Consider the following 15,749-nt stretch of genomic DNA (forward strand, 5'->3'; position numbering starts at 1 on the left):
AGAGATCCGCCTGGTGCCCTTACTTTTTGAGCTCAATACAGTGTTAATAAGACAGTTGTCTCGGGGCTGGAGAGATGGCTCAGAGGTTAAGAGCACTGGCTGCTCTTCCAGAGGTCCTGAGTTCAATTCCCAGCAACCACATGGTGGCTCACAACCATCTGTAATGAGATCTGGTGCCCTCTTCTGGACTGCAGTCATACATGCTGTATACATAATAAATAAATAAATCTTTAAAAAAAAAAAAAGTTGTCTGTAGTAGGTCTTTCTCTTTGGGCATTCTTTGGGACCGCCAATCCCCCAGTAATGACACTGAGACTTAGTATTGTGAAAGCTTGGCCTTAGCTTAGGCTTGTTTCCAACCAGCTCTTATAATTTAATTAGCCTATATTTTTAAATCTATGTTCTGCTGCATGGCTCTTGACCTTTCCTCGGTACGGCACATCTGACTTGTTCTGAATCTGCTGGCAAAATCTGAGCATCTAAATTCCTTCTCCCAGTTCTTCTCTCTGCCCGGAAGTCCCACCTATCCTCTCCTGCCTAGCTATTGGCCATTCAGCTTCTTGTTAAACCAATCAGAAGGCACCTTAGGCAGAGACACATCTTCCCAGTGCACACAAGATCATCCCACACAGTTGTTGCAGCTCTGCCATTTGGTGTGAGTCCAAACTTGTTAATGTCAGCGGTGGCGGCGGCGGCGGCGGCGGAGCACCCCTTCCTCCTGTTTTTCATGAGTTTGGAAGAAGCTCTTGGGGATATGCATGGAACTGCCGGGTGTCCCAGAAATGTCACACAGTCACTAAGAATCATCGTTGGCTGTCCTTACATTTTACAGATGTCTTTTTATTTTTTTTGAAAGAGGGTCTCATTATATAGCCCTGGCTGGCCTCAGATTCACAGAGATCCACCTGCCTCTGCATCTTAAGTGCTGAGTTTAAAGGTGTGTGTCACCATGCTTGGCTTAGAGATATTTAATTTTTTTCATCATGTTAACTTTTATTACTTTTTTTTAAACTTTTTTTTGGTATGTTTTTTCAAGACAGGGTTTCCTGTGTAGCCCTGACTGTCCTGGAAGTACCTCTGTAGACCAGGCTGGCCTTGAACTCAGAGATCACCTGTCTTGCTCCCATATTAAAGGCATGCAGCCGGGCGGTGGTGGCGCACGCCTTTAATCCCAGCACTCGGGAGGCAGAGCCAGGAGGATCTCTGTGAGTTCGAGGCCAGCCTGGGCTACCAAGTGAGTTCCAGGAAAAGCGCAAAGCTACACAGAGAAACCCTGTCTCGAAAAACCAAAAAAAAAAAAAAAAAAAAAAAGGCATGCAATAATACTGTCTGGCTTAAAAACTTTTTTTTGTTTTTTTTTTTCTGAAACAGGGTTTCTCTGTGTCGTTTTGGTGCCTGTCCTGGATCTTGCTCTGTAGACCAGGTTAGCCTCAGACTCACAGAGATCCGCTTGTCTCTGCCTCCCAATGCTGGGATTAAAGGCGTGTACTACCACTGCCCAGCTCACAGCAAGATCTTGTATCAAAAAAAAAAAAAAAAAAAAGATCTTGCTGTGTTGCCCAGATTGGTTTTAAACAACCTTCCCATCTCAGATTACTAAGTAGTTGATGTTGTGGGTGCCTGCATTAAACCCAGCTTATAGTAATTTTTTAAAAAGCAGGTACATTTATTCCGTTTAGATGTCATAGATCACCTAGGATGTAGCTCAGTAGTACCCTGGGCTCTGGTTTCAATTGCTAGCACCCAGAAAGGGCCATCAAATGTAATGTTGTTAATATTATGAAATTATATTTCTCACTTTATTTAGCTTTCTGTTAGTCTCGTCTCTTGTACTTTTAAATTCCTTGTATTATTTTGATTTGGTTTTATTCTATTTATTTTACCACTTCTTTTACAACCTTATTGCTTTATTTCTTTTTCTTGCCTTACTGCGTTGGTGAGATGTAGACACCCATGTCTTTAAATTTTTTTAACTTTTATGTGTATCTGTTTCTGCCTGCATGTATATATGTGTTCCATGTGTGTACAATTCCCTCAGAGGCCAGAAGGGGGGTCAGGTTCTCTGGAGATGAGGTTACAGTGGGTTATGAGCTGCCATGTGAGTGCTGGGGACAGAACTCCAGCCCTCCACATGAAGAGCAAGTGTTCGTAAGTGCTGCACCAGCTCTCCAGCCTTTCACCCCTGTTTTATTTCCAATTTTGGGGGTAGAATGCTAGTTTTTTTGGAGGTATCCTGTTTCATGGTGAGGAAGTTCCTTGTTAGTTCTACTTTTCCTGGAGTTTTAATGATGGAGGGATCGGAATTTTTCGAGATGCTTTTCTGCTGTTTTCTGAGATGCTCATGGGCTTTCTGTTTTTATTCTCTTAATGTGGTAGATAATGTGTATCCTATTCTAAAATAACATTTTATTTATTTTTATTTCTTGTATGAATGTTTTGCCTGTATGTATGTGTGCCACCTGCATACCTGGTGTTTGCTGAAGTCAGAAGAAGGCATTATTGGATCCCTTGGAACCGGAGTTAACACACAGTTGTGAGCCAGGTTGGTGCTGGGCATTGAACCCAGGTCCTCTGGAAGAGCAGCCAGTGCTCTTACCTGCTGAGCTATTGGTCCAGCCCCTAATGTAATATTTTGTATGGGGCTGTTGAGATGATTCAGTGGGTAAAAGTACTTGCCACCAAGCCTGACAACCTGAGTTCAATCCCTGGGACCCACATTGTGGAAGGAAAGAATTGACTCCTGTAAATTGTCCTCTGACCTCCACATGTGCCTGCATACTAAATGTAAAATAAAAGAATTAAAATAGTATAAATTAGGTTGGTGGATTTTTTTCTCTTGGCATATAGAAAGTTCCATTCCACGGTCTCTCAGTTTCTATTATTTCCATTGCGATATGAGCTTGAAAGTTGGTTTAATTTTCATTTTAATCTCTCAAGAAATGAGAGGGTAAGGGATTATTTTTCTTTTCTGGTGCTAGGAAGCCAGTATAGCGCTTTGGACACACTACTGAACTTTATGCCTGGCCAGTCTTCCTTTACCTATTTTTTTAGACAGGATCTCTCTGTAGTCCCTGACTAGCTTGGAACTCATGTAGACCAGGCTAGCCTCTGATTTGCAGTATTCTTCCTACCTTTGCCTGCCGAGTGTTAGGATTAAGGTATGTACCACCACTCCTGGCTTACAGATTTCTCTCTATTTTTATTTCTGTAGATTTGTTGGACTTCTAAAATCTGTGGCTTAGCATATCTTGTTAGTTCTGGACAGGTGTCTGACATTATTTAAATATCCTTCCTCCCCAATTTCCCTTCCCCCTGGAAATCCAATCAGACACGTGCTGTGCTCCCCTCTGGGGTCCATGATTCTTAGATGCTTTTCCATGTTTTCGTCTGTATCTTGCTGTCTGGATACTGTTTTATAACATTCAGATCACATAATTCTTTGTTTTTAAGAACATTTATTGTGTGTATGTGTGTGTGTGTGTGTGTGTGTGTGTGTGTGTGTGTATGCACACACACGTAAATGCCAGCGTGGATGGGTGCCACAGCTCATCTGTGGAAGTCAGAGGACAACTTGCAGCATTCTGTTGTTTCCCTTCTACCAGGTCTGTTCCTGGGATTGAACTTGGGTCATCAGGCTTGGCAGCAAGCACCCTCACTCACTGAACCACCTTGTTGCCCCCCCCCCCCCCCCCCGCCCCTTGTTTGGTTGTTTGAGACAGAGTCTTGCTATGTAGCGGTTACTGGCCTGACACTTGCTATATAGACCAGGGTGGACTAGAACTTGAAGCAGTCCTCTTGCCTCTGAGTGCCGGGGTTAAAGGTATGCACAACCATACCTAGCTTTTCATGGAAGTTTTTGTTAATTTTTTTTGGGGGGGTGTTGTTTGTTTGTTTTTGAGACAAGGTTTCTCTGTTTCTCTTGCTGCCCTGGAACTCACTCTGTAGACCAGGCTGGTGTCAAATTCAGAGATCTGCCTGCCTCAGCCTCCTGAGTGCCAGGATTAAAGGCTTGCACCACCACTGCCTGACTGAAGTTTTGGGGTATTTTTCCTTGTGGGTTTTTTTTTTTTTTTTTTTTTTTTTTAAGATTGATTTATTTATTATGTATGCAGTGTTCTGTCTGCATGCATGCCTGCAGGCCAGAAGAGGGCACCAGATCTCATTACAGATGGTTTTGAGCCATCATGTGGTTGCTGGGAATTGAATTCAGGACCTCTGGAACAGCAGTCAGTGCCCTTAACCACTGAGCTGAGCTATCTCTCTAGCCCATGACTGAAGTTTTTAATGTGGTTATATTCCACATAACATACTATGTACAAAATAAATGTACAAACCAGTGATCTATCGTTTGATCAAGACTAGAATCTTTAGAACAACTCAGAGACTCCATAAGCCCACCCACTGTTTCTCTTTCAACCCCCAAATGATGGCTGTTATCCTAACTTTTATGTAACTTTGATTTTTTTTCGTTTTATGTGTATGGGTGTTTTGCCTGTATGTATGTCTGTACCACGTGACATGCAGTGCCCTTGGATGCCAGAAGAGTGTCAGATTCTGGATTGGGGTTACAGACTTTTTTTTGTGAACCTGTGAGGGCTGTGAATTGAACCCAGGTCTTCTGGAAAAACAGTCAGTGCTGAGCCATTCCTCCAGCCCCCACTTTGATTTTCTTTGCATACACGCACACACACACACACACACACACACACAAACACGTGCGTGCCTGTGACGGTCAGCCCCAAAATACATTTCTTTTAAATATGTGTATTTAAATGAAATAGATATAATTATGAATCAGGGATTTTTTTGTTATTATTGTATTCTATTTTATATGCATGAGTATTTTGCGTGCATGTCTGTATACCATGTATGTACCTGGTGCCTGTGGAGGCCAGGAGAGGTCATTGGATTACGGTGGAACTGGAGTTGTGAGCTGCTCTGTGGGCTAAGAATCAAACCCAGGACCTCTGCAAGAGCAGCAAGTGCTCTTAACATTGAGCCATTCCACCAGCCCTGACTTATAATTTTTTTTTGGTTTTTCGAGACAGGGTTTCTCTGTGTAGTCCTAGCTGACCTGGAACTCACTCTGTAGACCAGGCTGGCCTCGAACTCCTGCCTCTGCTTCCCGGGTGCTGGGACTGAAGGTGTGTGCCACCAAGTCGGGACCACCAGGCTTGAGAATGGTCTCTGACAGACCTGCCATCTCACCCTCCCACCCGTGCAGTCCAAGTCTTGTGAGATGGCCATGAGCTTCCACGGGACCTGGATTGTCTCTGAGGCCTTTCCTTTGTCTTGGAGAGAGGTGCACAGTTGCATAGCACTATGGTCAGGTCCTGTAGGAGCGGAGTCCCGCAGCATCCCTTCAGATCCTGTCTCTGCCTCCTTCAGTTCCACCTGGCAGCATTCCTGCTGGGCTAACCTGGTCTACACCCGTTCTAATCTCAGTATCAGGTGGTTTTTGGACTGCAGTCCTATTGCCTGCAATATAAATAGGCTGAGAATTTTCCGTCTTTTTTCATTTTTGGTGCTGGGAATCAAACCTCTGAGTTAGAATAGCAGAACCACTGAGCTACACTCCCGCCTTCGTTTTTCTTGAAGTTTTGATTTCTTCCTTTATAATCCTATCTTTGATTTTGCTCTCTCTTCCATTTCCCAGGCATAGTCAGGGGAGTGACTGTGTTCCCACATATGCTTAGAAATCTCCTCAGCTGTCTTTCTAGGGTACTTCAGGTTTTCAGAGTTGCTCAGTCTTCAGTCTCTTTAAGTTCTTCCTGGTAGTTCCAGTTTATTCTTTTATTACATTTTGCTTATTATTTTTGGCGTATGTGTATACATGTTATACGCAGCATGTGGAGGGCAGACGTTAACTGTCAGTCAGTGCTTTGACTCTCTCTGCCAATCTCAATGTTTATTGTTTATTCTCTTTTGGTTTTTCAAGACAGGGTTTCTCTGTGTAGCCCTGGCTGTCCTGGAACTCACTCTGTAGACCAGGCTGGCCTCAAATTCAGAGCTCCACCTGCCTCTGCCTCCTGAGTGCTGGGAAGAAAGGTATGCTCTACCACCCCCCAGCCCAGTGTTTATTCTTTAAGTGCTTTAAAAATGACATTTTTATGTGCATGGGCTACACCTGACTTTTCTTGAGTGTTGTTGTTGTTGTTGTTGTGTGTGTGTGTGTGTGTGTGTGTGTGCATTTGTGGGTTTTTTGTTTTGTTTTTTTGAAATGGTCTGCTATAGCCTAGTTCAGGGTGGCTTTGAACTTGCTAAGTAGCCAAGGATAATCTTGGGTTCTGATGATCCTTCATCTGTGTGCTAGGATTCTAAGCATGTATTATTCTGCTTAGCTTCCCGCCTCTCCCGTCCCCTGGCCCACCCAGGCAGGGCCATAGTCTGTAGCCTAAAAGGACCTTGAATTTTAGACAGCCCCTGCCTCAGCCTCCTGGGTACTCGGCTTATGAGTCACCACGCCCAGCTGTGGCTTGCTTATTTTTGTCCTTGACATTGTCTAGCCATGAAGTTCATTTCCTCCTAGGAACTAGTTAAGCTGTTTCCTGACTGTGGTCTGTTTTGTTTGGGATGGGGTCTCTTGCAGTCCTGGCTTACCCTAACTCCTGATTCTCCTGTCTCTGCTTCCTGAGCCCTGGGACTGCAGGTGTGCAGCACCATGGCTCTTGCTTGGTGAATCTTGACCTATAATATTTTCATTCCATTTTATGTAACCACCTCTCCATGTGTCTCCCTTTCCACCTCCCCCACCTCTTTTCTCCCATTTCCTCTCTCCCTTTCCTTCCCTCCTCAGAAAACATCTTGTCATGCAGTTCAGGCTGGCTTCGGTCTTGTGATCCTCCTGCCTCAGTCTCCAGTGGAAAGAGTTAGTGGTGGTCTTTTTTCCCCTGTGTTTCTTTTTATCTTTTTTTTTTTTTTAACTTTGTGGCAATGCAGCTCTTTGCTCTCGGTTTCCACCCCATCCTGTTGTGGTCAGGGCCCGTACGTTGCAGATCTTAAGTTTGAGATTTATTTCCTGGCCTCATAGGCACTGAACCCCGGAGACTGCCTTTGGTGTGTCGGAGAAGAGTGTATGGCTTCCGGTGTGTACACGGTCCATTCTTGGGATGTTATGTGTGCCTTGAGGCTGTGTGCTGTGGGATGCAGATGGGGATCCAGTGTGTTGTTCCTCAGGAGCTTTCTCTTTTCTGTTAGCAGATTTTCCATCCACCCGGAGACACTGGAGCAGCTGGGTTCGGCGCTGAGATTTCGATCCAGTTTTGACAGTGACCCCATGTCAGGGTAAATAAAGCCTTTGGCTCTGTTTCTTTTCCTGGCAGATGTGACAAGAAGGGCTCAGGTGGGCTGGGGGGGGGGTGGCCACTGCATACTGAAATGGTACAGCATCATGGGGATGGTGTCCCAGTGATGTTGTGACCGTGGTTGCCCACTGGGACCTTTGGAAATCCTCCAGGGAGCTGGATTTCCTCTGTGTTCTGGGGAGGGAGATGATGGGGTACCTGGTTGGGGGCTGATAGTTGAAGGTGCAGGGGTGGGGTCCATGTTGACCTGGGTGATAGGGTGGGGTAGCAGGTACCTGATGAGGAGAGGTAACAGGGGAGGAAGTGACATTTAGTGGAGACTGCAGTGCTGTGAGGCAGTCGCGTGGTCAATGGCTGTGGCCATGCTGACGGGGGGTGGGGGGGTGGGGGGGTGGGGGTGATGAGGTCGAGTCGAGGGCTGAGACAGCAGAAGTGCCTCACACTCACTGTGCTGGCATCTCCCCGTCTCAGGATCAGGGTGACCCCTTCCTGAAGGAGGAATGCAGCCATGATTCTTCCCTCTCACACTCACAGAGGCCACTCACTCTCCTAGCCCTAAACTTCTTGGCCAGGCTCCTGCCCTGTTTCTTCCTTTTCTTCCTTCCTTCCTTCCTTCCTTCCTGAGACAAAGTCTCTTGTAGCCCAGGATAACCATGAACTTGGTATGTAGCTGAGGATGTCCTTGAACTTCTGCTCTTCCCCCACACCTGCATTACGGGTGTGTATCAGCACAGTTTATGCTGGAGATGGAACCCAGTGTCTCTTGTGTGGTAGGTGTGAGAAACGAGACCCTCATTTGACAACAACAAATTCAAGAGACTAGAGAGAGTAAACCGGTTTGTAATAGACAATTCTGCAGAGTAGGGCACCGGCCTAGAGAAAAGGCTGACGTGACTGGTGTGGTCTAGTCCTCCAGCTCTCCTAGCATATCCCTCCCCCAGGATCCCCCATCCTGTTGGTTCAGAATGCAAAGCCTTATCTAGTGAATAGCTGGGGCTTGGTCACAAAGCCAACTTTCCAAGTCTCAGAGTTCTGAGACTAGCAGGCCAGCTACCAGCTTGGGGAGAGAGAGGCCTAGCACTCCCTGCTCCTTGGTGACGCTTAGCACTCCAAGCACATGGCATGCTGAAAATAGACCAGAATAACTTGTCTCTTCCGTAGGCATGCTCTCTGTCACCTGCGCTGTATCTCCGGCATTTTTGTTTATTTTGAAACAGTCTCTTACTCTGTAGCCCAGGCTAGCCTGGAACTCACTATGTCGTTTGGGAGGACTAAGAATTTGTAGTCCTCCTGCCTCAGCTTTCTGATTGCTGGAATCACAGGTGTGAGTTTCCGTGTTACCTTCCTGAACTGTCCTCCTGTCACCATCCGAGGCCACAAGACAAGTCGCTGAGGCAAAGAACACACGGGTCAACATGGCAGGCAGCCATCGGGAGTGGCTGTGACTGCCCGGCCAGAGGTGTTGGGAGGCTAGGCTGGAGGTGGGCTGTTGGTGTTCAGCAGCTGCCTGCCAGCAAGGAGCAAGAGAAGAGAATGGACAGAGGAACAGGCTTCCTTGGCTCTGGAGACAGAGGTCCAGGCCTTCATAGGGATGCTGGAGAGAAACAGGCCATTAGTGGGACTGGGGAGGAGGGGCCTTGTCTTGAAGGTTTAGGTGAGAAGAACATGTGGAGGATGGTACCTAAGGACAGCAGTATTCAAGGAACAGTGTCAGGGAGAGCCAAGAGGGAGGGCTGCAGTTGACAGCAAGAAGGCAGCTGGTCTCCAGGCAGTGGTGGCGCACGCCTTTAATCCCAGCACTCGGGAGGCAGAGGCAGGCGGATCTCTGTGAGTTTGAGGCTAGCCTGGTCTACAGAGTGAGATCCAGGAAAGGCACCAAAGCTACATAGAGAAACCCTGTCTCGAAAAAACAAAACCAGAAAAAAAAACAAAAATCCAAAAAACAAAAAATGAAACAACCAACAACAAAGGGAAGGCAGCTGGTCCAAAGCACTGTGGACTGCACCGAAGTGGGATTGGCACCCCACACTGGCACACTTGGCAGGAGCCACCCAGTACAGCATATGAAGAGTGAATTGAACGCATGTGTGATGAGTGTAGACAGCTCCATAGACACTCCGGCCTGACAGTGTGTGGAAAGGCTTTTTTGGCCATGGTGGAGACAGCTAGAAGTATGGGGAGCGGGGAGGGCTGTGCTAGGAGGAAGAATGGGATACTGGGATTTCTTTTTCTCCTGTTCTTCGCAGCCCCAGAATTGTGCCTAGCACAGGAAGTTAGGGACTGGGCTGTCCATGACACTTCTGTCAGGAACATTCTTACGCAGACACTCCACTGGACACCCATGTGCTGCCTCTGGCTGAGGGCACTCTTTGTCCACAGAGTGGATTCCATAGTAGGGGGTCAGTCCCTGCTGCCTGGCCGTGGCTTGGGACCCCAGAGAGGCCCCCAGAGGAAAGATGCTGGGACCTGAGGTCTGCAAACTCTGTCTCCGTTTCCCACCATTAATCTTCCTCTTTGGTTCTCACCCTCTGAGTCATAGGTCAGAACAGAGGCTTGCCAGAGTGCACACCTGCCAAGCCCTGAGTTGTCACATCCTGTGTAGGACGGATCCTCCCTCAGTGTGCTCAACTTCGGTTTCTTTTTTTTTCTTTTTTTTTTTTTTTTTTTTTTTTTAGTTTTCTTTCTTTTTTGAGACAAGATCTCATCTCACTGTGTAGCCCTGGAACTCATACATAGACCAGGCTGGCCTCGAACCCAGAGATCTTCTACCTGTCTCTGCCAAGCAGGCACTACCTACTAAGCCATAAGTAGACAGGACTTTAATTATATAGGAGCCAAGGAGTCCGGTGTTTTCATGGTTGAGGAATGTGTTCCCTTGGAAGTGATACGTTGAACTCAGGTCTGAGAGATGAACAGCGATTAGTGAGAGTTGTGGGGAAGGAGGGCCCAACAGCCAGAAGACCCTGAGGCTGAACCCAGCTTGGTGCTTGGTGAGCTGCCTAGAGCAGAGATCAAGAGGGAGAGGAGTCCTCAGCCCCACCTGGCTTGGTGGGTCTGCAAGGAGTTTTATCTAATTTTTTTTGTTAGGCTTTTGGGGGACAGGGTTTCTCAGTATAGTCCAGGCCTGCCTGGAATTCTCTATGTAGCTCAGGCTTGCACAGAATTCATAATCCTCCTGCCTCAGCAGCCTCCTGACTTCAAGTATTACCTGTGTGCTAGCACACCTAGCCAAACTTTTAAAGATTGAAATTGGCTTTTTTGGTAAGTTTTACTATCTGTCTAGACAAACCCTAGATCTTAGTTGTTAACTGTACTTACTCTACACCCACGGAAAGGTAGGTATCCACTGTGTCACCAGTAATGACAAAACAGCATCCTGTGGTTCCAGGGGCAGGGGGAGCTGTTGGCATTAGAACCAGGGAAACATGATCAGATCTGGCAGGGTCATGTACAAGCTTGGGAGCAGCAAGGAGTGGGAGAGGAGGGGCAGTGGGGATGAGCTGCTTCTGCGTCAGCCAGAGCCTGCAGGACCTGCTTTGCCCACCCAGGCTCAGGCCCAAGGGGTGGGTGAGACAAGCTCAGGGCTGGGGCTGGGCTGCATTCAGAGGCCAGGATGCACAGGGCTGGGAAAGTGACTGGCGCCTCTGCGGGCCCCTGCCAGTCCTTCTCAGTAGCTTTCTGGCTGCTGGTGCTGTGGATGGTGCTTGAGTCATGCTGTGTCTTTAAGAGGGTGGCTACAGGGCCTGTGAGTCTGTCCTTCCGGCCGCTGACGTCAGGAATGGGAAAGGCTAAGGAGAAGATTCGGTTTCCTTTTCTTTGAAAGGGGAGGAGATTGAAACTGAGTGGCCCCTGATGAAAAGAGGGGAAGTCCTGGGCTGCAGGAGCCCCTTGAGTGAAGGCGGAGGCTAACATGGGGTGAGCGTGGCACATTCTGTAGAGAGGCAAAGAGACACTGGACCTTCCACTGCATGCCACCAACTGTGTGAATGTGGTTTTGTCCTGCCTCTGACTGCTCAGGGAGACACCTATGGGTCCATGGTCCTGTCTGAAATGCTTGTCCTGGGCCACATGGTGGTGAAGGCTCCTGTTATGGAAGCCTTATGTGTGTGTGGGGGGGCCTTGTGCCTAAGTCTGTCCCTTGGCTGAGAGGCCCTGCTGAGGCTTTGCTGTTCCTCTGGGCTGTGAGCTTGGGAGCCTCATGGTAGGGTGGGGTGGCACCTACATCCTTCCTCTCTGACCTCAGGGGGGCAGATGCTCTGGCTTTTACATTTTGAATGTACCTGTTGCCATTGCCAAACATTTGTCTTTTATTAGAAAACAGCATGGGCCCAGGGACCGTGGGAAGATAATGGGGGCCTTGTGTGCTATTGGGTGTCATTGTGGGGGTGGGGGGGTTTCCAGCCTACACTGTTGCTGTCAAAGGGCAGACCCTCTATTCTGTGGGTGCCTGGGTTGGGCAGGAAGGTGGCTTCTTCCAAAGAGTACTGCTGTCTCCATTTAGCCTCCCTGTGATGGACCCATGCTAGTGAACCATGGGGCAGCCCTGGATGTCACACAGCCTGTAGTGAGCTGCAGTTCCTCAGCACTTGGCAGCCTGTTTGACTCAGATTCCATCCTGACTGGCTTGTGACATATGTCTGGCAACCATGCACTGCTTGTTTGGTAGGGGAGGACTAGGTGTATGGGTAGGTGGATACAGGGAGTGGGCATGGGGGAGGGGAGCTTTATATAAATTCATGAAGAGCAGCCCTGCTGTGTGCATGAGGGAACTGGGGTTGAAACAGGTTTATAACACCCACTGGGAAGTTTCTTAGAGTCTTTTGCTGAGAGGGGCGCCCCTGGGAACAAGCGAGGTGAGAGTCGCTGGTCATAGGAAAGAGTAAAAGGTGGTTACCACGGCTTCTCGGCAGGTTTGGAGCGACTGTCGCCATTGGCGTGACCATCTTTGTGGTGTTCATCGCCACCATCATCATATGCTTTACCTGCTCCTGCTGCTGTCTGTATAAGATGTGCTGTAACCGACCACGCCGTAAGCCTGCCCTCTCCACCTTGCCCGCCTGCTCCCCTCCCTGTGAACATGCTGATCCCAGATGGGAAGGGTTGCTGACCAGGACCCTGTTTTGGCTAAACTGGAGGGATGGAAGGCAGGCCTGGACTAGGGAGCCATAAGGTTTTGACTAACCAGGATTTTCTTTACAGCCGTCGTGACCAACACCACAACCACTACTGTGGTTCATACTCCTTACCCTCAGCCTCCAAGTGTGGCCCCCAGCTACCCTGGACCAACGTACCAGGGCTACCACCCCATCCCCCCTCAGCCAGGAATGCCAACAGCACCCTACCCGACGCAGTACCCACCACCCTACCTGGCCCAGCCTGTGGGTCCACCAGCCTATCATGAGAGCTTGGCTGGTGAGTACCACTGCGGATTCAGCAACCCTGCGTGGTCCCCCATCTCATGCCTCTGCTCCTAGGGTCCCTTCCTGCTAGCTCGCCTGCCCGTTTACCCTGCAGCCCAGTGTCCCCACAGCTAACCTATGTCCTCTTTACTTTTCAGGAGGTTCAGCTGTACCCTGCTCTGCCAGCCAGCCTCCATACAACCCGGCCTACATGGACCCCCAAAGGCAGTTCCCTGAGCCTGCTCCCACCTCTCTGGCTGCCATTTGATTATGTCATGTGTGAGTGAGTGGTATGCAGAGTTCTTTCCTGCTCTCTGTGCTGTGTGTGCCTTGTCTAAACATGTGGCTTCCTCTGATGCTGACCAGGTAGGCACAGATCCTTACCAGTGTGGCTTGGGACCAACCTTGTTTTCTTCCTCACTTAAAATTCTACTTTCTGAAATCTCAAGTAAATTAAAAATATTGGGGTAGGAAGTATTTCCCAGTTCACCCCAGGGTGACCAGCCGTGGTCTGTCACACTTAGGAGAGCAAGCTTTTTGTGGGCACAAATCCTGCTCTGGAGGGTAGCCAGCTAGCTGCTGCTCAGGGCCATGGCTTGTGCCCAGGGCTTGGCTGCATTTTGCAGTGAGGCAGGTAGGTAGGCAGAACAAGGGGCCCGGCTGCAGCTCAGTGGTGGGTCAGCTCCTGATGTCAGCACACCAGGCAGAGCATCATCTGCCCACCGTCAGCTGTCTAGACGGTCCCAGTGGGGAAGCTCTTCCGCTTTGCTGGCCTGGCTCCTGCCACTCGCAAGGGGCCTCTGTCCACCACACGCTCCTGGTTCTCCCTGCAGTGTCTTGTTTTACTTTTAGCCAAACATTTTGCCTCTTTTCTGTCTCCAGATGTGTGTTAGTTGGTGTGAGATTGAAATCCTTGGTTCCTGGAGGATAACCTGACCTCTGATAGTCCATTTCTCTTGACACCAGCCTCATAGGATACCTGAGTCCTGTATAGCAGTCCAGTCCTGGCCGCAGGGACACCAGGGCCAAGGGACTATCTGGACCACAGGTGGGGGTGGAAGGCAAAGGTGGTAGCTCTGGCTCAGACATGAATACCTCACCTCGGTGTCCCTGTCGGTTGACGTTCTTCCAGCTGTCCTCGCTTTGTGTCTATTGGTGTGGTTCTGAGCATCCAGGCTCTGCACCCTCGTTTATAATAAATGCAAATATTTGGACCCAGTTCCTCTTTCTTCAGAGCCTGGGCTGCTAGCCTTGGCTATACACCAAATACTGTTTCTGTCTACCTCTTGAACTTGTTTTTCCCCTACTTTTATTAGCCTAGCAGGTTTGATTATCCTGCTAAGAGAGCAAGGGGCAGGGACTGTGCCTCGTCCCCAGAGTCCTGAGTATGGGCAGAGGCCCAGGCTATGAAGAAGTGGAGGCAGCAAGTACCAGTCAGTGCTGGGGGGTTCTTTATTGGTCAGATTTTCCTTCTTGGCTTACTGCCCAGGTGAGGCCAAGAAGAGTCCATACAGTATGGCTACTGCCAAGGTCAGGAAGGCCAGCAGGCCCAGTGGGGCCAGCAACTCCTGGGATGGGGCTTCTGCGGCCTTTGCTGGAGGAAGATTCTTGGGTCGCCTGCTCCTGCGGTGGCTGGGACTTGTGTTGGTTGTGGCCAAGGATGTAGTGGCTGTGGCGGCATGTGGCCTTGGGCTGGCTGGTCTAGCAGTGGCTACAGTATCATACATGGGCTTGACGGTGCTCAAGGGCCGGGCATGTTTGTCTACCCACTGCAGCAGGGCCCGTGGCTTCCACTGACAGATGCTGAGCAGGGCTAGAACGTCACCTTCAGCAGTATGCGAGTCCATTGGTGCTTGCCCATACAGGCGCGTATAGATGCTGCCCAGGCTGTAGCTCTTCCTTGGACCATGCTCTGAGGGGCTGCTAGGTTGTTCCAAGGCCTTTAGGGCAGCAATGCTATCCACACAGAAGGTACCATCTAGAGGACTGCTAGTGCTCAGCATAGCAAGCTCCGCCTGGAGCAGGGGAAAGTCATAGCGGTCACCATTGTGTGCCACAAGGCAGCAGGGCTGTGGCTGGCGCTGCAGGAAGGCTTGGAGCAGGTCGGCCAAGTTGTCGTCGAAGCATTGACGCCCATTTACTTCCAGCTCAGCTGTGCTCAGCCCTGTGATCTCACTGGCTGCAGGGCTACAGGCTTTCCCTGGAGCAATGCACAGAGAGAGCTTGTCCAGCACACGGGGTGGTCTGGGCACTGGAGGTGGCTGCCCCCTAGAGATGGAGGTGTTCTCCAGGGCATATCTGTGGACAGCCAGCAGGCACAGCTCTGTAACCTTGGGCTGAGAGAAGGGCAGGCCAGTGGCTTCCAGGTCCAAGAAGATGAGGGTCTGCATGGGACCGTGGGGCAGGGCCTGTGAGCCCATGCTGAGCCTGGGAAGGAACATGGGGTAGTGAGTGCCATCAGAGTCTAAAGTGGGCCAGGACAGGGTGTGGGCAGAAACACAGCTCAGACCTTCCCTTCAGTCAAGCACGATCCAGGGCCCATTTTCAGAGCAGAAAGCTAGAAGATGGGGTTGTTTCCTAGTAGGATGGGCACATTACTGTCCTCCTAGGGGAGGAGCCCTTCCCCTAGTGCTGACCACCTTCAGGGTAAGGGAAACCTATCCTTTCTTGTCTTACCCGATACCCTGAAGGTCCACACTTACCGAGAAGCAGGCAGCAAGGCACTGTTGGTTCTGCTGCTGGCGGCAGTGGCTCAGGAAGTGAAACTGCCTGGGTCCGCCCATAGGCCTGCCTCCTGAACAAGGCCCGCCCAGCTAGTCAGGCGGCCAAGCCTAGCCCTCATTTGCTAAAGCCCTTCCTCTCTCTCTCTCTCCAAGCACCCTAAAGGCCTTAGATCCACAGCTGTGATCCTGTTGGCAGATAAAACAGACTAGTGCTCCCACACTGACAACCCACTTAAACGGAGTTGTCTCCGGGATTCAACCATGCCTGTGAGTCTCTGCCATGACTCTTTGTGCCTTTTCCTAGTTCTTGGCCCACTTTCCCA

At 49.5% G+C, this 15,749-nt stretch overlaps 2 protein-coding genes across 3 annotated transcripts in view; one reads left to right on the plus strand and one right to left on the minus strand.

The window, feature by feature from the left end:
* Positions 1-13,442, plus strand: part of Shisa5 (shisa family member 5) — a 17,174-nt gene extending 3,732 nt beyond the window's left edge. The window contains exons 3-6 of one of the 2 annotated variants that reach the window (XM_059268718.1): positions 7,201-7,284; positions 12,215-12,333; positions 12,504-12,716; positions 12,862-13,442. In XM_059268718.1, the coding sequence (XP_059124701.1) occupies positions 7,201-7,284; positions 12,215-12,333; positions 12,504-12,716; positions 12,862-12,971 (526 nt within the window). In that variant the 3' untranslated portion in view covers positions 12,972-13,442. Of the gene's footprint in view, positions 1-7,200; positions 7,285-11,079; positions 11,220-12,214; positions 12,334-12,503; positions 12,717-12,861 lie in introns of those variants that run through there. The other variant, XM_059268717.1, reaches the window with a different exon arrangement.
* Positions 13,443-13,450: 8 nt separating this feature from the next.
* On the minus strand, positions 13,451-15,528 carry Trex1 (three prime repair exonuclease 1). The gene is made up of 2 exons (XM_059268716.1): positions 15,406-15,528; positions 13,451-15,130 (listed from the first exon to the last, which is right to left on the minus strand). Exon 2 carries the CDS (start codon positions 15,121-15,123, stop codon positions 14,182-14,184), a length of 942 nt encoding a protein of 313 aa, XP_059124699.1. The 5' UTR covers positions 15,124-15,130; positions 15,406-15,528; the 3' UTR covers positions 13,451-14,181.
* Positions 15,529-15,749: the final 221 nt, after the last annotated feature.

The sequence above is a fragment of the Peromyscus eremicus genome, chromosome 7, assembly GCF_949786415.1.
Source record: "Peromyscus eremicus chromosome 7, PerEre_H2_v1, whole genome shotgun sequence".
Taxonomy (NCBI): Eukaryota; Metazoa; Chordata; class Mammalia; order Rodentia; family Cricetidae; genus Peromyscus; species Peromyscus eremicus.